This window comes from Trifolium pratense, linkage group LG2, assembly GCF_020283565.1.
Source record: "Trifolium pratense cultivar HEN17-A07 linkage group LG2, ARS_RC_1.1, whole genome shotgun sequence".
NCBI classification, from domain to species: Eukaryota; Viridiplantae; Streptophyta; class Magnoliopsida; order Fabales; family Fabaceae; genus Trifolium; species Trifolium pratense.
In genome coordinates, this window is record NC_060060.1 from 18776419 (window position 1) to 18796511 (window position 20093).

A 20093-nucleotide genomic window follows, 5' to 3' on the forward strand; every position below is an offset into this window, starting at 1 on the left:
TCTTTGAAGAAAGTTAACATGTGCCTTTACATGTGTCATAAGGTCACATGTTAAGAAGCTCAATATAGAGAATTTATCTTAAAAGTGCCCATACAACTTTTAAAATTCAAAATATTTGCATCTATAAATAATTCAAATTATTTAAAAAGCTATCAACTTAAAGGTGAGCCGAATCCAGATCAACCTAATCCAGTATAATTGAATGATTCTTATGTTATCGATTTTTATGTGCAAGTTTGACTTCGTGAATCCAACCTGGAGTTCCATATCAGAACTCATGAATCCGGTGTAATGACTTATATATAATTGGACAATTGACCACTTTAAATCATGATTTTGAGGTGGAGTTAAGTTAAATCTGTATCGATCGATATGAGAGCAGATTCGATCTTTAGACGTGAACCCTATAAAAGAAAGGGAAAGAATTTTAAAAAAAGGCTTTAGGGAAATCATATGAAGAAAAGAAAATCATTATTTAGAATTATTAGCTGAAATGTCAAATATGTTGTAAAACTATTTAGTCTTCATGCATAAACTATTTAGTCTTCTTCACATAAACTTTTTAGTTTTACAACATATTTTCAATCATGAAGAAAGGAAACCATGATTGAGAATTTTAGTTCACCTCGTCACCACTATGTTTGGCGTATGCACTTACACTCTGCTAGAAGTCTTGGCAATACGAATGCTTTGGTAGAAGCCTTAACATTTATGCTTTGGAATGCACTTGGTTCAATACCTTCATTAGCGAAAAATTTTATTCGCCAAATCACACTACTACATTTGACGTTATTATGAATGGTGTGTAAAATAGATTTTTACCTTCGATACCTTTTTAAGTCGAGTACGATATTGTATTTTTTTTACCGTGGTGGACAGAGTACCACTTGTATTTTTTTCATTTATTTTATAATATCTTTTGCCGTTAAAAAAATAATACATTTGACGTACGTGCTTATGCTATAATAGAAGTCTTAGTAGTATGGATCCTCCATCTATACATATATTTATACAGTATGAATTTATACTATGGTAGATGTCTTAGCACTTATGCTTTGGTATGAACTTGGTTCAGTACTCTCATCGATGAAAAATTTAGTTTGTCTTATCCCCAATATGTTTGGTGTGTGCACTTTGCTCTGATACAAGTCTTAGCATTTCATACTTTGGGTATGGTTATGATACCCTTAGTGCTCCATCACTGATGTCAAACTTACATTCCTCTCTCTATCTTGTTATACTTTTATTTGTATTTTTTTAAGGTTTGAGATCTCCCCTTTAGTCAAACCCAATCTTAATTCGGGTACATATAGTCCCCCGCTAGATATTCTCTTATAGTTGACAATAATTAGGTGAGGTACGAAAGACATACAGGTGACAAGGAATCTTTTATAATTAGAGTCTTATCTAATTTGACTGAGTAATTTGTCTATTATAGCAAATCCAAAATTATGTTTGGTCATTTTTACTTTGTCAATCCCCATGCCAAATCTAATTTTTTTTTGTCATGGGAGATAATCACTTCCTCAAATAAGCTTATTGATCTCGATCATCCTACGTCAGACCGTTCTAAGAGACAAGTCACCTTCTTATGCATTATTGAGCTCGGTCAAAGTGAATCAAGTATTTGGTATCGAACAAAAAGCATTGCGAGATTAAAAGTAAAAACTTTTATATTTACAATCGCGACGACTAAAAACATATTTAAACGCTTTATAAAAAGAAAAGAGAGTTGGTTATCTCTTTTTTGTATCACAATTTTCAGGCTCTCTCTCTCTCTTATGTTTCACGCTAACTCCAATATGCATGTGTATTTCTGTGCAGCGTTTGGTAGTGGGGACCCTAACTTACAGTCAATGGCACTGCCAAGGTTGGTGAAAGTTTTACAGCTTATAGTGAATGCAGTGACAATGTATTTTAAGTACCCTTTCTGATTCTTTCTCTCACGTTTACACATGGTCAAACACTCATGCTATTTATCTTACAATTTTTCAAGCTCCAGTGGTTTAGAATTTAGGAGTATGTTTTTTAAGATGCAAAACTAGTAATAGTTGTTGTTGGTAGCTGTTATCACTGACAAATTGACCAATGAAAAATTGCTTTTACTCAGAAGCAGTTATTTATTGAATTCACAAAACAATGCAATATCCAACTTTTTCCTTCTTTGTTTTATAATTATAAATTAAAAAATTGTATATGATTGAGAGAAAGTAGACATTGGTAAAAGCTCAAAAGAATAGTCAGACATATATATGTACGAAAAATCACAATTTGATATAACACACTTATTTGGGATTCAGATCCTCTGCATCACTTCAACTGTGTGATAGGATCCTCTGCAGCGCTGCAACTGTGTGATTGTTGGATCAAAGTTGTGTTTGATCGAACAAACTTGTAGCAGCGCGTGAAGAGGATCCAAAGTCACCACGTCCACCGCAATGTCATTAAATTTAAGATAGGACAATTAGTAAACTGTGAACTTAGATCCAACGACTCTGCGCGGTGCAAATATGTTACCTTGGTGGATCACAAATGGTTGATTATATAGAATGTTTCAACTTAGACACTTAAATCAAAAGTCATAAAGGAAGGAACAATTTTGGACTTAGTACTCTTGAGAGAGAAAAAGTAATAGTAATAAAACAATGAAAAAGAGAAGAATCTATATATAAAGATCACTTATTCACTAGGGCTGACCTGGTTGGATTCCCTTTGCCAGAAAAGAATTAATTTTACTGAATTCTTTGGCCAAATTTATACTACTATTTTAGTATTGATACATGACAGAGACATTAATGAGTGTTTATATATCCTAGTTCAATTGGTAAATTTTGATATTGCTAAGTTAAACGCCTTCACTTGAATTCGAACTGAGACCTCACGATCGAATAATTTTCAGTAGTGTTTGTCACTTCGTCTACAAAAGAAGAGATAAAGTCTTGTATTATTGACTGACTAATGTGCAACAAGAATAAGGTGAGGATGTATATGCTCCATTATTATGTGTAGCAAATTTTCAGAAATGTTGTTCCAAATAAGGCTGCACAAGCTTTACCTTACCACCATTGCAATCAAGTCTTACTACTATGACAAGGGTACATTTTATCAGTAGGTGAGTCTTTATTAGCTTCATTACCGGAAGGATTCAGTCCAGGGAGGCCAGTGAGTAATTTATGTCATGTTTTTTATGCCAAATTTCAATTTTATGTAGGATTTAAAGATATGTTCGATCCTGGCTTGGACATGCATCAATGTTAAAACTCTTAGAGAGAGTTTGCCACCTATTTTGATTTTTGAGTCCCACGAGGCTCGAGAGATTAGTCTCTCCAGTTGCGCACAAATGATATCGAGTTTACGCAAAAAAAAAAGATATGTATTGTCGGTCTAATAAAATAGGTCAACACTATCATCATCCAATAAAAAATAAAACACTAAATGTTTTAATTGCGTGAATGATATGAAAAATTCGTTGACTATGTCGGTGTAAAACAATTGTACATTAACGTAATATAAATGACCGTTCGGAAAAAGTTAAACTTGAAACACCGTTAACCAAATTTTGCATATACTTTATCATCTAAACCTATGTTAACTATCTTTGATGTTGAAAAATAATAAATAATGGTTGGTTTAAATAAGAATAAACTCTGATTTCAAATAAATTTTATCTATTCATGTAGAGATGGAGATACTCTTTTAATAAGAAAAATGGCAAACATAATGTTGGTGTCTTTCAGCACAGCTCAGCTGATAGTACAACCATACATATATTTTAGTATTTTACACAGTATATTGCAGTTAAGGGGGCAGGCTATTTACTTCCACTGCTTGTGATTGCTATCAAGATAGTGACTATACTAAAATTGTAGTAAAGAAGAAATGGAAACCCCATAGAGAAACAGAAAATATAAAATAGTACTGAATTTCATTATTGACACTATCTATAGTTTGAATGGATATTCAATAGACCTCAAATTTGGAGTATTCTTTGAATATCCAATGCATGAGGGGTACATGCAGATATGAACAGAAAATCCAATAACTTAGGCATGAGTACAAACACGAAGCAACAGTTAAATATCCTATGTACTCTCACTAAATTTTGCCCTTATCATAGATTACAAAAAATGTCACATTAGATCAAAATCAAGCAGAAAATGCTTGGTTATTTCCTAAAGTTTTGTTTTTTTCAATGCAATTGACAGGACTATGAATTTGCCTTGCTGTACAAATAAAATAACCAATTTTCCAAATAAGGAGGAAATGTTATCCTCTGTATTATTCCATATATAATGATGGCTTGATTAACGAAAACTTATCTTTTGAATCTATCTTCCTATGATATAATCTATGGAAGCCTGAATTTCCAAGCCTCTTGATATATTAATTAAAAATAAGAATGTTATCAAATGAAATCGGGTTGGCCTGTCGAAGTTAAGCAACGATGCCACATTCGACTGTTTGGATCCACCAACTGAGGATGCGATATTACTTCGGTGATCGGAAAGTAAGCATAATGTGTGTTACATGTGCCTACTGTAATGCCGCTGTATCCAGCAAACGCGCCATGAACCTGCAATACAAAAGCTTAGAATCAATATCAATACTGTACTAGTGTTAGAACAACAACCTTGATTCAAAAGAAAACAAAAACAAAGAACATAACAAATTTGATTACGGAGTTAGGCTAGTTGTGCTTATGTCTTCGCCTGTAGAATGACTGTAGTACCTTCCTATTATTTAAGCTTAAGGTTACAGATCACACATTGTGTTTAAATACTACAATTCAATTTACAAGATTAGCTTTGAACCGTACCGCCAACTTGATATTGACATATCAGTGTTAATGCCATATGGATTCTGTGCTTGAGGGATCGTTTTCTCATTCCAGGTCACCCATCCATAAGAAATAATCACAAACTAGAGAAAACATTAAATGCAGTGACCCTCCTAATCCTAGAAAGCATAAATAAAGTTTCTAAAGCAGCAAAACTATATGTAGGACAATAAGAATCAGAAAGATGAGTGGAGATAACATGATTACAAGGGTAATTCAATCTCTATGGTACTGAATGTTTCATTAACCACAGTTTATTGTTAATATATATTTGATATTTCATTGATATTTACATAGTATATCAATAGAAACATAGTAACTTCAATTGAGATCTACATTTTTCATACTTTAATATAAGACAAGTAGTTCACAGTATTGTTTTCGATCGCAGATCACATGAATTAGTGGTTTGTTGAAATTCTGCTACACAACAGTTCTAAAGTACCGCTATCTAAAAACATTTTGTACTACATAGCTTACCCCAGACGCGATTTATTTAAATTCTGCCACACTATACTTGCTATTTAATAACACTGATTCGCAGTAAAGAGTTGATGAGAGTAGAAGGCCGATAAACTTCCTTAAAAAGTGAAATCTACATATGCATAATGGGCAAAGGTAGAGAGGAAGAGTGACCAACCGCATTTTGTCCAAGTACGGTGCATAAAATTCCGTCTGAAGCATTTGCTCGACACGCCCGGATCATGTATGTTGGATCAATATATTTCACATCAGCAAGAACATCAATCTCCTTGAAATATTTTTTCGTCTGAAATAAAAACAGTTGTTGTAAGGAATCACTTCAATATGCATCTACATTACAAAACAACTCAACTCAATGCAATATTCGTTTTGATAGGCTCACAACAATATGCAACATAAGCCATACTTAAACACAATCCTTGCATTATACCTCAAAATATGCAGTTTGAATTTTTCTATTAACAAAAATGAAACTAGGAAAGCAGATCAAGATCACAACGAGCTGTGTCATGTATCACTCATTTCACAACGAGCTTTTTTTACTGGCCAAATAATACTACCTCCGTCACTAAAATATAGGTTCCCCTTGAGTAAATCACGAGAATTAGGTTGGTTGTGATATTAAAAAAGCCTTATCATTGCTGTTTTATAGGTATAGACTGATTATTAATAATTGGTTAAGTGCATGGTGAAATTGTAAATGTCTATCCATGAATGTTACAGTCACCATGCCTTATTTTTATGTTTTTTTTCAGATTAAGCCAAAATTTTATTAAAGAAAAAACACACCATAAAGCACAAGAAATACTTTGAGGGTGCTAAGAATTACAAAAGAAAGGAAACCGGCATGTGATCTGCAAAACCAGAACCACACAACACCAGGTAGCAGACATTAGACAAGCACCTATACCAGCTTGAGAAAAATGAAAGAACCATACATGACATGCTTTGCAACCTACAAAACACCTAACCTTACCAAACAAAATAATGGCCATTCCCAATTATATGCCAACACTATTCTGGTTGGACTAAATTTACAAAAGGATTTGATGAATCTTCATGCTCATATGCACTCTATCACAATCAATGATCCTAACCAACTTCCACCATTCAAAATAGAGGCGCGATATTTGCTGAGCCACTAAGGACTGATTTGCGGATTAAGAATCAACATAGATGAAAAGGCCTAGACCTTTCCACAAACCAGCACCTAGACAGCAAGAAGAGCTTCCCCTAACATAAAATACAATCACACATTTCTGCTCACAGGGCAGCAAAAACTCTAGACCACTGGCCACAATACAAACGCTAGATTGCTGCCTTGTTTTATATTTTAATTCTAGTACCTAGTAATCTTATCATATTTTGTTTGAGACTTAATCTATTTAAGAAAAACAAAAATATATAAATATCTGATTTTCATGAAGTGTCAGCCCATTTAGATTATTGTAAGAACCATAAGCAAATAATATCAAACCTCTTGCTGGATATAAACGCCAATGTCTCCAAATTTAACATTCCCTGAAGCATCGGTATCATTAGTTTTTTGAAGTAAATTCTGCGTCAGGATGATAAAACTGATCAGCAAGTTTGTTTTTCTATGTCGAATGTTATATTTTTTGAGGAAAAAAACATATCAGTAATATAAGGTTTGTTGATTTTTTATTTGTGAAAACAATTATAAAATCTAAATCACCTGTCCTGCTCCCTCTGCCACGCAAACTACAGCCGATCCTTTTGATTCAATGAGATACTTGAGATGACTCAAAACTCCATGAGGTCCATGTAAATTGAAAGGAACCTTTGAACCACGGATAGAACTTGTATCAGTTTATCTATACAACAAAGAAAGATAGCTATGATCAAATTTATCTTACATACCTCAGGAATTAGACATATGTCAATCTGCCCACTGGCTAAGGAAGATTGCATTGCTATGAATCCACTGCTACGACCCATTAATTTCACAATCCCGATCCCATGATATGCACTATGCGCCTAATAACATGATGAAAAGATATAACGATTATATTTACCAAATTGAAAACAATATTTGAGTCTATCAAATTGATTAAGTATCAAGTAATTCACCTCAATATATGCAGAATTTATTGCTCTTTGTGCTTCTTCAACAGCCGTGTCAAAGCCAAAAGTTTTGTCCATCAATAGAATGTCGTTGTCTATAGTTTTAGGCACTCCAATTACCGACACTTTAAGTCGTCTTTTACAGCACTGGAGGCAAAGTAATCTTAAAATCATTAGACTCTATAGATTACAAATTGATCCAATTGAATGCAATTAATTAATTAATACAAGGTTCCAGGATTGAAAACCTCATTGTGAATTGCATTTGCACCGGCATGTGTACCATTTCCACCCAACACAAAGAGCATGTTGATCCCTCTTTCCTGCAATCAATGATATGCATATAAAATGTGCACACAACACGTAGAGACGAACACATATTTATCTCTACGGAATAATCAATTTTTTTAATAAAATGGATCAACAACCTCCAAACTGTCGACAATTTCATCAACTCCAGGTCCTCCACGCGACACTCCTAATAGGCTACCACCTGAAAGATGAATGTTTTGAACTACTTTCCTTGACAGCTGAAAAGGAAAGCCCAATATACTAACTAGTATTAGAAAGGGCTCAGGTTCAATAGACTTAATATCAAATTTTAATCGATTGTTGTTTAAACCAAAGTCAGCAAGAAGAGAATTATTAGGTTACCTGTACTTCTGTCAAATCTGCGTCAGTAAAGCCGCGATAGCCAAAAGGAATTCCAACAATTTGTGTTACACCATATATTTCAAGTGTGAGTACAATCTGCAGTATATTCATTATTGAATCAGAAATGTGATTTTTTTTTAAAAGCTTAAAAAGCACCCGGAAATCTTTTTAAAGCGGTTTTTAACCGCTGAAACAAACAAGCCCTTTATTTTTACTCAAGAATTTGTCATAGCTGTATCAGAAACAAGTTGATCACAAACATACCTGTCTAATGACATCGTTAAGACCAGGGCACAGTCCTCCACAAGTAACAATGGCTGCCTTTACTTCTTCTGGTTTGAAGTATATATTTTTCCGAGGTCCAGCTCGATGAACCCTACAAGGATTTCAAAACCTTTTATCATACTTCCATACACTAATCTTAGAAACAAAACTATATGCATCATCAAGAAGACTGAAACATTGAAACTATATATTGTAAGTAATATAACCATTCTATATGTTGATTTCTCAGTCACACATTCTTTCCCTTTCCTAAAAAAAATTAACAAGGTGATTTCAATCAACGCTAAGTTCTTCAATTTCAAATCAACCTCTCAAGTTCCAATTAAAAAGGATGCTCCATTATATTAAATGTAGCAACATTAACATCCGTTCAACTAACATTCATAATCAGTCATTACAGTCAAGATTGACAATGAGAAATAAAATACTTACCATTGTTCCACCCAATTACAACCAGGATCAATGCACTCAGCGCCGGCAGATGTAGGTGATGAATGATATATTGTCTGAAAGTTCAAAGCAAACAAAAACATTAGCATCCAGCAATGGCAAAACATGTATTTTAAACATAATTGAAATCAGTTGATATCCATAGCAAGCATTTCACTTCAATTCAATTACAATAACAAAAGACATTCAACGCAAGATACGTGAAAAATGTATAAAATGTTCTCTCACACACGACATATATTAGCTTAATTGCAAACCAAAATAAACAAGTGTGCTAATAGCAGAGAGATACCACTTTTCAACCAATGAACCAGGCAGGCAGCACATTCCAACTTAAGGCGCCAAAATTTGAGCGAGTCAGTTAGTATTCTGTTAGGCCTTTAGTACAATATATGGGCTGAATAGAGAATTGGTTAAAACTGCTTATGTGACCAATCTGTTAGGGGGAATGGTAGTTATATAAGGACATGGATAGCAAGGCATTCAACATCTTTTCAGTTAGAACCTTCGTGGTGGGGAAGAGATAGAACCATCTCTTCTCCGAGGAGCAAGTGCTCAGGAATTACAAGGTTATTCTTCTGTAATATTTTCAGTTTCAATCAATAATACTACTTTTTCTTTTCTCTTAATTCGGATCTCTATCGTATTCCAATTCAAGTAGTCAATTATATATTATCCCGAAGGACTATGAAGTTATGAACAGCCACTCAAACACTTTGCGAGGGGTTCCATCCTCAAACACAAAGTTTATAGCTGCAAACATTGCACACGGTTTTCCAGAAAAAGACTAATACTATCCAAAATCTTCGGAAAAAATTAAATATCACGGCTAAAGATGACACAATTTGAGGTGACATAACATGAGACATTAATCTAATGAAGATCCACATTAAACAATATCGAAATATTCACATTAACAACAACTATCAAGCTACCTCTTCATATACATGTTTGGTACCACAGTTGCTTGGACAAAATCACGGCGGCACTGTGATTTTGTTGAAACTATATAAACTGTAGATTCTTCAAAATCACGGTGACTCACTGTGGTTTTGCCAGTCTCACCGCAATACCAAACAATAAGCAATTTCAATTCAACCAACATAACTTAATGAATAATTCAAACTACCTTAAGAAGCACTCTATCATTATCATTAATGTATCCATGCCAATCCTCACCAGAATGATAATTTCCAGGAAAATCCTTAGTCATAGGAGTTCTGTCACACAAAGAACAACCGAGTTTAATTTCGATACAACCATTGGTATATAACAAAAAGTTTCACCTATCATACATTTAACTCTGAAAGTAGTTACAATTAAAGTCAAACATTTTAACTAATATAACAAAAAGAGTTTAATTTTAATACATTGTCGAAGTAAAATATTTTATGCTATCAGTACATCACAATCAATATTCATACTAAAGTCGCGCATTTTAAATGATATGATGATTATGTATGATTAACTAAGTAAAACACATTAATGAAATAAATTATGATTAACTGATATAATAAAAGATATTAATCCATTGTTAAATTACAAACCTCATTTTAAGACAGAACGTAGAAGGCATAGATTCCTCATCAGGGAATGTATCAGTAACATGAGGGAGTCGAAAGCGCGCTTCGAAATCTTCTTTGAATTTAGATTTCCAATCAGGATCATTATAATCAATTACGTAATCTGAATCAATAGAGTTAATAGTGTTGTTGTTTTGGTTCTTAAGCTGAGAAAAAACACGAACATTGTTCGTGACTCTGAATGAACGAAAAAGACGAGAATTATTGGAGTAACGAAGTGAAGAAGAAGAATGATGAAGGATTGTGATGTTAGGGGTGATCACGTGAGAAAGAGTATCCATTGATTATTATTATTAATGAAAATGAGAATGAGAATGAGAATTGTGATTGAATTGAAGAGAACGAAGAAGAAAGTATGAAAGGTTTAATTTCAAGTTGTTTCGGGTTTGTTTGTTAGGTTTGTTGTGGCGTGTTGTGACGTTAATTAATTCTTTTGTTTTGTTCACATGAAACGAAAAAAGCATAGAGAAGACAAAGTTTGTGAGGAGAACTCAATTGGGTAGAAAGATACTCCGCTGATTTATAAGCAAAATTTTACTTTTGAGATTCATTCAATAATGGATTTATTTGGTCTATAATATAAGTCAGATATATTAGTTTTTCAATGAATCTGAAAAGTTGACTTTTGCTTGTAATTAAAGATGGAGGGAGTAATTTTTATGAGACTTGTTGAGAAAGTGTAGGAAAGTGAATTTGAGAATGATTAAGCTCATATTTGGATTAACTTATTTTTGAGCTTATACAAATAACTTATGTAATTTTTATGTATTATTATAAGTTTGTCAAGGTAATTTATGATAAAATAGCTTATGAAAATACAATTTTCACTAGTGATAACTTATGAAATAACATAAAACTTAATCTATATTGCATAAACTGTTTGCATAAGCTCAAAAATAAGTTAATCCAAACGGGGCCTAAATTAATTTTATCTATTATGATTTATTTATTTTTGGATAAATTATGTTTTCCTTTCCTACAAAATTAGTGAATTTTTATTTTCATCTATATAAAAAAATTACTTGTTTTCATCTCTAAAAAAAAGTTCTTTTATTTTTAATCCCTAATGTTTAACATGATATATAGACATAATATATACATGTTTTGAACATAGTTATAAAAATTTAAAAAATGGCTATAACACTGACTTTAAAATGAACAAAAATTAGTCATTATGACTAAAAACAAAACATTTTTTTTTTAGGGATGAAAACTTTTTTATAGAGATGAAAATCAAAATTCGTTAATTTTGTAGGTACGGAAAACATAATTTAAACAAAAATTCTGAATGATTTGAACATTGTTTACCGGAAGTTCAATTATTTTAACTCCAATAATAAGAGAGCTATGAAGTTGATCAAATATAAAGGTTTGTAATATATTTATTTAGCATATAAAGTTTAAGCTAAATTTAGATATCGGAAGAATGATTCAGCTTTCAAATTGTACCATAGAACATCCAAATATATATATATATATATATATATATATATATATATATATATATATATATATATATATAGGGGATAAAAAAAAAGTACTAGAGATCCCACAACTAAAACCAAAACAGCAGCCGTAAAAATACCAAAAGGAATGTCACATCAAGCACTTTCACTCCTCGTCGTTCACAAAGTTGAGGTACCCCTATAGAAAATACCAATATATAAGTTGCACATCACTAAAAAATGTGTTACCAAAACATTACCTGTAGAATATCTACAGCCGTGAACTTGTCCTTACTAGGTTCCAATTGAGCGAAACTGCGTAGCGTTATCCACAGCCGTGAACTTGTCCTTACTAGGTTCCAATTGAGCGAAACTGCGTAGCGTTAGTGACATCACTTCCTTGTCTAAGGACATTGGCTTTAGCAACTCCATAACACTCTTTTTACTAAAGTTAAAATAATTGAACTTACGGTAAACACAGTTCAAATCATTCAGAGTGTTGGTTTTGCAAAGGTTCTCAACAAAAATCTGCACTCGCTCTAATCACTCTGAGCGAGTGTAGGTTTTTGTTAGAGAACCTCTGCAAAACCAACTCTGAATGATTTGAACTGTGTTTACCGTAAGTTCAATTATTTTAACTTCAGTAAAATGAGTGTTATGGAGTTGCTAAAGCCAATGTCCTTAGACAAGGAAGTGATGTGCCTAACGCTACGCAATTTCGCTCAATTGGAACCTAGTAAGAACAAGTTTCACGGCTGTGGATATTCTCCAGATAATGTTTTGAGTGACTGAATATGATAAAAGAGTAATGTTTTGGTAACACATTTTTTAATGATGTGCATCTTATATGTTAGTATTTTCTACAGGGGTACCTCAACTTTATGAACGACGAGGAGTGGCAGTGCTTGATGTGTCATTCCTTTTGGTATTTTTACAGCTGCTGTTTTGGTTTTAGTTGTGGGATCTCTGGTACTTTTTTTTTATCCTCTATATATATGGATGCTCTATGGTACAATTTGGAAGCTGAATCATTCTTCCGATATCTAAATTTGGCTTAAACTTTATATGCTAAATAAAGGGTAAATGATCATTTACCCCCCGCAAAATAAGCAAATTTTTGTTTACCCTCCTATGCAGATTTTTTTTCTGTTTACCCCCTGCAAAAAATAGATTCACTCATTTTGCCCCCTGTGTGTACAGCAGGACATGTGATTGTGCAAATTTGCTGACGTGGCTTGTACACGTGGAAAAAACATTTATATTTATTTTTAAATTCCACGTCAGATAATATTTTTTTCAAAAAAAAACTTTTCCTACAAAATTAATAAAACGAATTTTTTTTCCAAAATTAAAATAAAATCCTACGGATAAAATTTTTTTCCCTACAAAATTTTAAAAAATTCCTACAAATAGTTTTTTTCGTACAAAATTATTATTTTTTTCCTAAAATAAAAAAACGAATTTTCATATTTTTCTCCCAAATAAAGTTTATTTTCAAAATATAGTTTTTAAAAATTTATTTTCAAATCTTTTTGGTTTAAAAAAACAGAATCTTCGCCGGTTTGCTTCCACCGTCGTGATCATATTTGTCGTCGTCTTCTTCAATCATCGGAATCGTCTTCTGCTTCTTCTATTTTTCTAGTTCTAGGGCAAATGATTTTGGTATAAGAGGAAAACACGAATAAAACTTCTTTTTCTATTTTGTTTAATTCAAAGAGATTAACAAAAAAATAATGTTTTGTTTTTAAAAAATAAAGATCATGTTTTTTTTTAATTCAAAAAGATTTGAAAATAAATCTTTAAAATTTTTATTTTGAAAATAAACTTTATTTTGGAGTATATATTTATTTTGGGAGCAAAATAAGAAAATTCTTTTTTTTTGTTGGAAATTTTTTTAAATTCTTTGTAGGAAAAAAATAATTATTTTTTTTGCAGGAAATTTTTTAAAAAATTTTGTAGGAAAAAAAATTTATTTGTAGGATTTTTTTGGGAAAAAAAGAAAATCCAGTTTTTTATTTTGTAGGAATTTTTTTTAAAAAAAAAATATTATCTGACGTGGAATTTAAAAAATAAATATTAATTATTTTTTCCACGTGTACAAGTCATGTCAGCAGATTTGCACATTCACATGTCTTACTGTACACACGGGGGACAAAATGAGTGAATCTATTTTTTGCAGGGGGATAAACAGAAAAAAAAATCTGCATTGGGGGATAAACGAAAATTTGCTTATTTTGCAGGGGGATAAATGATCATTTACCCCTAAATAAATATATTACAAACCTTTATATTTGATCAACAGCTAAAGACTAGTCATTCTTCTTTTCTTCAAGTGAAGTAACATGTTGCATGAGTTCATTTGTTGCCATGTTTGTTTTCTTTATATGATTCTCTCTCTCAAACTTCTAAATGATTCTTGTTCATAAATTTTTGTTTCCATGTTTGCTTTTAGTTCATGCTCCAATACAAAAACATGTAGTTGCAAATAATATATCTATTTTACTTTCTTCCACTTCTAACTTATGATTCAAGCTATCTTTCTCTTGCTTGAGGCTTTCACTAAAATCTACTTGTGTAAGTAGTGATTTTTCGAGTGCTTTTCGCATTACACGATTTTCTTCGAGATCATTTCTCAAACTTTCGCCCAACGATTTCCACATTTGTAATTCGAAATCTATTTCACTTATTTCACATGTTCTCCCATCCAATTCAATGTTGGTTCGACACTTTGTCGGTTCTTCAAGCATTAGGTAGTTGCGTTAACTATATACCGATTGTTGTAATTCATTGTGTTCATAAATCCGTTCTTTTAAGACTAGTATCATAACATCACATACGCTCGCTCGTCATTCAACATCATCATCTCAATATTAAAAGAATCAGAACATTCCAACTTCGTCTCAAGCTTTTCTATTGTAGCTTTAGTTTCTAACGCATACCGATAATTTTCGATATTTTCTGAAATTTGTTCTAGCTTAAAACTCCACCCAACTTTTCTAGTTTGAAAAATTGAGACACACTCTATGCGAGTTTGTTCCAAACTAAGATTTGATCGCAATGTCGAAAGAGAATATATATGAAGCTTTCGCTTCTTGAGATTCTTGAAGTTCTCTTAAAGACTTCCTTAGTTGATGATTTTCTTGCTCTAACTTTTCATTTGAGTATTGTAATGCATGTGTAAGATCTTCAATATCTTTGTCATTCTGAGAATTTAAAAAAATACAAATTGTAATTTCAAGTCTAAAACTTCAACTTCCAAAGACTTTCTATGGCTTTTCTCAAAAACAAAAAAAAAACTTTCTATGGCTTTCTTCATGTGCAAGTAATTGTTTACACATTTGCAATTGATATTGTAGATCTTGTGATATTATAACTTGAGAATCTAACTTTGATTTCAATATGAAAATTTCATGAAGCAATGTAGATTTTTCCAAATCACATTCCTTTGTACATGTCTTAAATTGTTTTAACTGGTCATTAGTTTGGTGTTGCTCCCTACGCTCCACTAGACTCAAATTTGCAATACATATCGAAACATTATCACAATTGCAAGTTCCACTGTTTGCGAAAACTTTTTCTCGAAAATAAGTGAAAATAAACATTTAATGTTACTCAACTTTTTTATATACCTTTCATTATTGCAATTATCATATTTTATTTTATCGTTACATCTTACGGCTAATTAGACCTATGCACCGCTCTACCTAAGATTTGATGTTAGTATCTATATTCAAATATACCTACACTTCTCTTCGCAGTCATGACAGCGATACGTGTTAGTATCTGTGTCGTGTCTGGTATCTATGTTAGTGTTTGTGCTTCATAGATATACAAAGAGAACTATTTTTTCCTTAAAATTTTACTGTTGTGTTTTCTCCTCCATCTCCACAAGCTTCGTTGTTGACAATCTGACTTGCAACCTCTCTAGCTCTTTGTTTCAATTGCAAGCTCCGGTGATTTCGAAAACTTTTTCTCGAAAATAAGTGAAAATAAACATTTAATGTTACTCAATTTTTTTCATATACCTTTCATTATTGTAATTATCATATTTTATTTTATCGTTACATCTTACGGCTAATTAGACCCGTTCACCGTCCGGGTCGAAGTTCTAGTTATAAAATACGTATATACTTCCTCCGGTCCTATATATAAGAAAAATTTCGAGAACCGAAGGGAGTACTATCTTTATTAATTAAATAAAATGACCTGGAAAAAGTGTTGGTGTGAATCATATATTGCATGTATCTCCCTCATTTCGTTTAGCCTCTGTTCCCCAATTTGTTTCACCAAAAAAAAATACATATGACCAATAAAAATGTTTTAAAATTGAAGAAATCATCGTATAATTTTTTTCTTTTGGGTGTCAATCACCTGTGATTCTTAGGGAAGGAGTCTTGGTATTATAAAGTTTATCTGCAAGGTTAGTAAAATCTGACAAAAAAACGTAAATATATAAATTAAAAAATAAACTTGATTCCTGCTATAATATATCTTTAATTTGGATTTCGATAATTTCTTTCCACTTTTTCGTGATATTTCTCTTTTTTGTGTGTAAAATAGTCTAGTGGCTAAAATTTCACTTTTTAAAGTGAAACAATGAGAGTATCAGGGTTCGAACCCCGGTCCCTGTATTTTAGATGCAATGTCCCTACCAACCGAATTATTTTCAAGTTGACTTCCTGCAACATTTCCTTGCATAATTTCCTGCTTTCTTGTATTCCAAGCAATCTTGCTTCTGAGTTGATTTCTCTTGATTTATTGTTTAAAAATCTCTAAAATAAGTCTAATGTTCCTCAAATAAGCATGGATTATGAGAGTGTGACGATACGTCATCAGTAACTAACAACATTGTTGATGAAATAAATGACTACTCTTAGGGTCACGATCTGAGACAATACTCTTTCTTAAGTATCCCATGTAGCTTGCAAACCATGTTGACAAATAATTCTAGGACATGTAAGGGTTAAAGTGGGAGGGAAGAGCACGGGCCAAGATGTATACCCTTTGAAAATCGATTAACCAAATCGAGCAAAATGTGTTCCCACAAATTTGATGGAATTGGAAGGGGAAAGATTTCGCTAATTTGATTATATCCGAATAGTTGCTGGTATTCTGCAGGGCCTGCTGTGAATGTGTGATGTTATCTATTTTATGCTGTGATATAATTATGCTCAAGGGTTGGTCCTTGTGTTTTACAGTCGTAGTTGAGTAGATGAATATCATGTATAAAATTCCTTCAAGGATCATTGTCAGAATGATCACTGTCATCAGAATTTTCTATTGAGAAAGCAAGCCAAGAATACGATAAAAATAACCTCGTTTGTCATCATCGCTTATAGTACCACATTCAGAATCATCAAGATCATAGTCATCTTTGGAGTCTAAATTAGAATCATCATCCGAATCATCTTTGGTTTATTGTAATGGAAAACCCTAGCCTCTTTTTCTCTTTGAATAATCTCAATAGTTAACAAAGAGGACGCCATCATGCAAAAGAAACAAGAGATTGTATAATTTGATATGTATTGTAAAAATTTATAAAGTGAAAACATTAAACGTTTTGACTTTTGAGAGTGAAATGTAGAGTTTCCAAACAACATTGATTGGATAATGTAGAATAATATATCATGTTTACTAGCCCGCCTTTCAAGTTTCAACCTTTTGGTTCCATTGTTGTTTTACCGTATTAATTAATTTCCAACCATAAAATTCTTCCAATTTTCAAGTGAAGGCCATTTACATTTTTTTTTCCTAATTCCAATAAACAAAACTTCTTTAGATTTTGAGAAAAATTCTGTTGAAGCATATAATGAAGAATTCAATATCACGCATAAAATTCAATATGTTAACAGACATATTGTTTATGGAGAATGTTAACTTGTGCCCTTAAGGCACATGTTAAGGAAGTAAAAATAGAAAATATTAAATGCTAATTTGTGTATTTTGACTTTTGAAGCATTAAATTTCTTATATCATTAAATGTTGAATTTCTATTTTGGTATATCTTATCATGTGCCCTTAGGGCACATGTTAACAAGACCCATTGTTTATAATAAAGTGCACAAGAGAAATCATAAAATTATTAAAATAGAGAATTTAATAACAAATTCAACCAAATATAGTCCCAATGTCATATAGTCTGGAAAACACTCTCTCACATTAGCTTTTGAATCTCATGAAGGATGCTAAAAAATTAATGTGAATAACCTCATTCATCATCATCTGAATCATAAGGATAATAGATATCCTCATCTGTTAGAGAATCACCATAAGAAATATTATCATCATCATCATCATCAGAATTGAAGGAGTATTCACTATACTGAATTGGCAGACGCAGAAATTTGATTTGCTTATGGCACCTTCTCCCCAATCTTCCAGTCAAATTAAGATTAAAACAAGCTTCAATTTCAAGCGATTCAAGAAGAGGACATGCGTCTAGAATTGCAACCAATCCATCATTAGTAAGCTTGTTTGCTTCAATATTAAGATGGCGTAATCCGGGCATTGTTTCTGCAATAACAAATGCCCCAATATTCTCACTACCATAACCAAAATGTTCACACAACATTCTTGCAAATGTGAGAGATTTCAAACGAGGACAACATCGGCCAAGGGCTTCAAGAGAATCTTCATTTAGCATGTTAAATGAAATGTCAACCTCCTCTAATAGTGGAAGGTTTCTCACAGCTAAACTTAATCCTTCATCTGAAATTCGCCGGCAATATACTAATCGCATGCATCGTAGGTTATTCGCACTGCAAAATTGTAAAAAAAATACATATAATAAATAGTACCATTACTGAGCAACAAAACATGATAAAAATGAATAACAAATGATAAAATATAATTACTTGATAGCTATGCATTCAAGGACATCATTGGAGCCAAAAAACTGAATATCAATATCTTCCAGATGACCGCAACTTCGTTCAATAGCATAACAACAAATCTTAACCAATTCCAAATGTTTATGTTGTAGATGGTGGAGATTGGTCATGCGAATGGTACGCCACATGAGTGGATCCTTGCAAATATTCCACCATAAAGGACACACATGACATGCAATTGTAACAATTTCAATGGTATCAAGACGCTGAAGAATGTTTGTTGTGATGTCTCTAGGAAGTTCAAGCCAATTTGGTACGGTTGTGTTCTCAGCTTCTGCTTTCATTGAAGAAAGGGAACAAGATGCCATTTTCAGATTGTTAGTATGAAATTGATTCCCACAGTAGACCCTTTTTTTATAGACACTGATAGTGTAACATTGCTTAAAAAAAGTACTAAAATACTGCAAGTTTCCAATAAACTTTGGGAAAAGATTATTGTCCCGCGTGAGAGGGACATTAAGTGGGGAACCTAAATACTGTATTTTAAATTTGAAAGAGAAACATCAGAGGCTATGAATAAAAACCGTTGTTTCCAATGATGGTAAAAATCTGTTGCTCTCTGTTTCTAATAAATGTTTCTTGAATTTGTTGAAAAGGATTATTAAAAAAAAAAATCTGAATTCAAAATAAAGAATTGAAAAAAATACTATAAGACCTCTTTAAAAAAATTACGGAGATTAGAAAAGGACTAATCAATTACTCCCTCCGGTCCTTATTATAAGGAACACTTTGAAAAAATCACACAGACCAATGAAACACATTTAACATAGTTATTTTCATTTAATACTCTTATAAATTTTAATTTATTCCATGTATACCCTTATTTAATTACTCTTTATTCAACTAACTTACTTATTTTTAAATTCTCTCTCATAATAAATAAGGGCATAAGTGAAATTGAACATTTAAAACATTTGAAAATTGGTCAAAGTTTCTTATAAAAAGGACCAAATTTTTTGCCCTAAGTATTCCTTATAAAAAGGACCGGAGGGAGTACTAATTACAAGAATATATATATATATATATATATATATATATATATATATATATATATATATATATATATATATATATATATATATATATATATATAGTTACTTATTTTGCTTGTGATGTGTCACATAAGGGCATAAGGCGTGGTGTGGTATTCTACAATGGTTAGGGGGATGCAGAGTGTTCTACTACATAATAATTAGGTTGTTCATACCAATTATTTTAGCAGATTACAGGTTTCTTTTTTAAAGTATAAGAATTGATTTCAAGTTATTTGGTTGGCGACTATGTAGGGATGATATGGAGGGCTGGTAATAATAAAGCTTTTGAGTGAAATGTAAGAAAACGAAAAATCGAGACGTACATGTGTTGGATTAGGATCACCTGC

At 32.1% G+C, this 20093-nt stretch overlaps 2 protein-coding genes across 2 annotated transcripts; both read right to left on the reverse strand.

Annotated features, from left to right (window-relative positions):
- Nucleotides 1-4023: 4023 nt before the first annotated feature.
- LOC123903823 (ATP-dependent 6-phosphofructokinase 5, chloroplastic-like) lies at nt 4024-10772 on the reverse strand. The gene is made up of 13 exons (XM_045953464.1): nt 10342-10772; nt 9924-10014; nt 8777-8850; nt 8324-8435; nt 8060-8155; nt 7834-7935; nt 7654-7728; nt 7412-7552; nt 7202-7318; nt 7017-7121; nt 6798-6878; nt 5478-5606; nt 4024-4573 (listed from the first exon to the last, which is right to left on the reverse strand). Exons 1-13 carry the CDS (start codon nt 10656-10658, stop codon nt 4406-4408), a joined length of 1608 nt encoding a protein of 535 aa, XP_045809420.1. The 5' UTR covers nt 10659-10772; the 3' UTR covers nt 4024-4405.
- A 7258-nt stretch (nt 10773-18030) lies between these two features.
- On the reverse strand, nt 18031-19020 carry LOC123904319 (putative F-box/LRR-repeat protein 23). The gene is made up of 2 exons (XM_045953998.1): nt 18677-19020; nt 18031-18580 (listed from the first exon to the last, which is right to left on the reverse strand). The coding sequence occupies exons 1-2, from the start codon at nt 19018-19020 to the stop codon at nt 18031-18033; spliced, it is 894 nt and encodes a 297-aa protein (XP_045809954.1).
- Between the last annotated feature and the right edge of the window lie 1073 nt (nt 19021-20093).

What these genes read in the sequence shown, in the direction of transcription:
- LOC123903823 (XM_045953464.1), bottom strand. Translation starts at nt 10,658, where the DNA reads ATGGATACTCTTTCTCACGTGATCACCCCTAACATCACAATCCTTCAT. An exon ending in TGGCAGAGGGAGCAGGACAG is followed by an intron (nt 6,879 to 7,016) that starts GTGATTTAGATT and finishes ATCCTGACGCAG; the next exon opens with AATTTACTTCAAAAAACTAA. An exon ending in CCGTACTTGGACAAAATGCG is followed by an intron (nt 4,574 to 5,477) that starts GTTGGTCACTCT and finishes TTTGTATTGCAG; the next exon opens with GTTCATGGCGCGTTTGCTGG.
- LOC123904319 (XM_045953998.1), bottom strand. Translation starts at nt 19,020, where the DNA reads ATGGCATCTTGTTCCCTTTCTTCAATGAAAGCAGAAGCTGAGAACACA. An exon ending in CTTGAATGCATAGCTATCAA is followed by an intron (nt 18,581 to 18,676) that starts GTAATTATATTT and finishes ACAATTTTGCAG; the next exon opens with TGCGAATAACCTACGATGCA.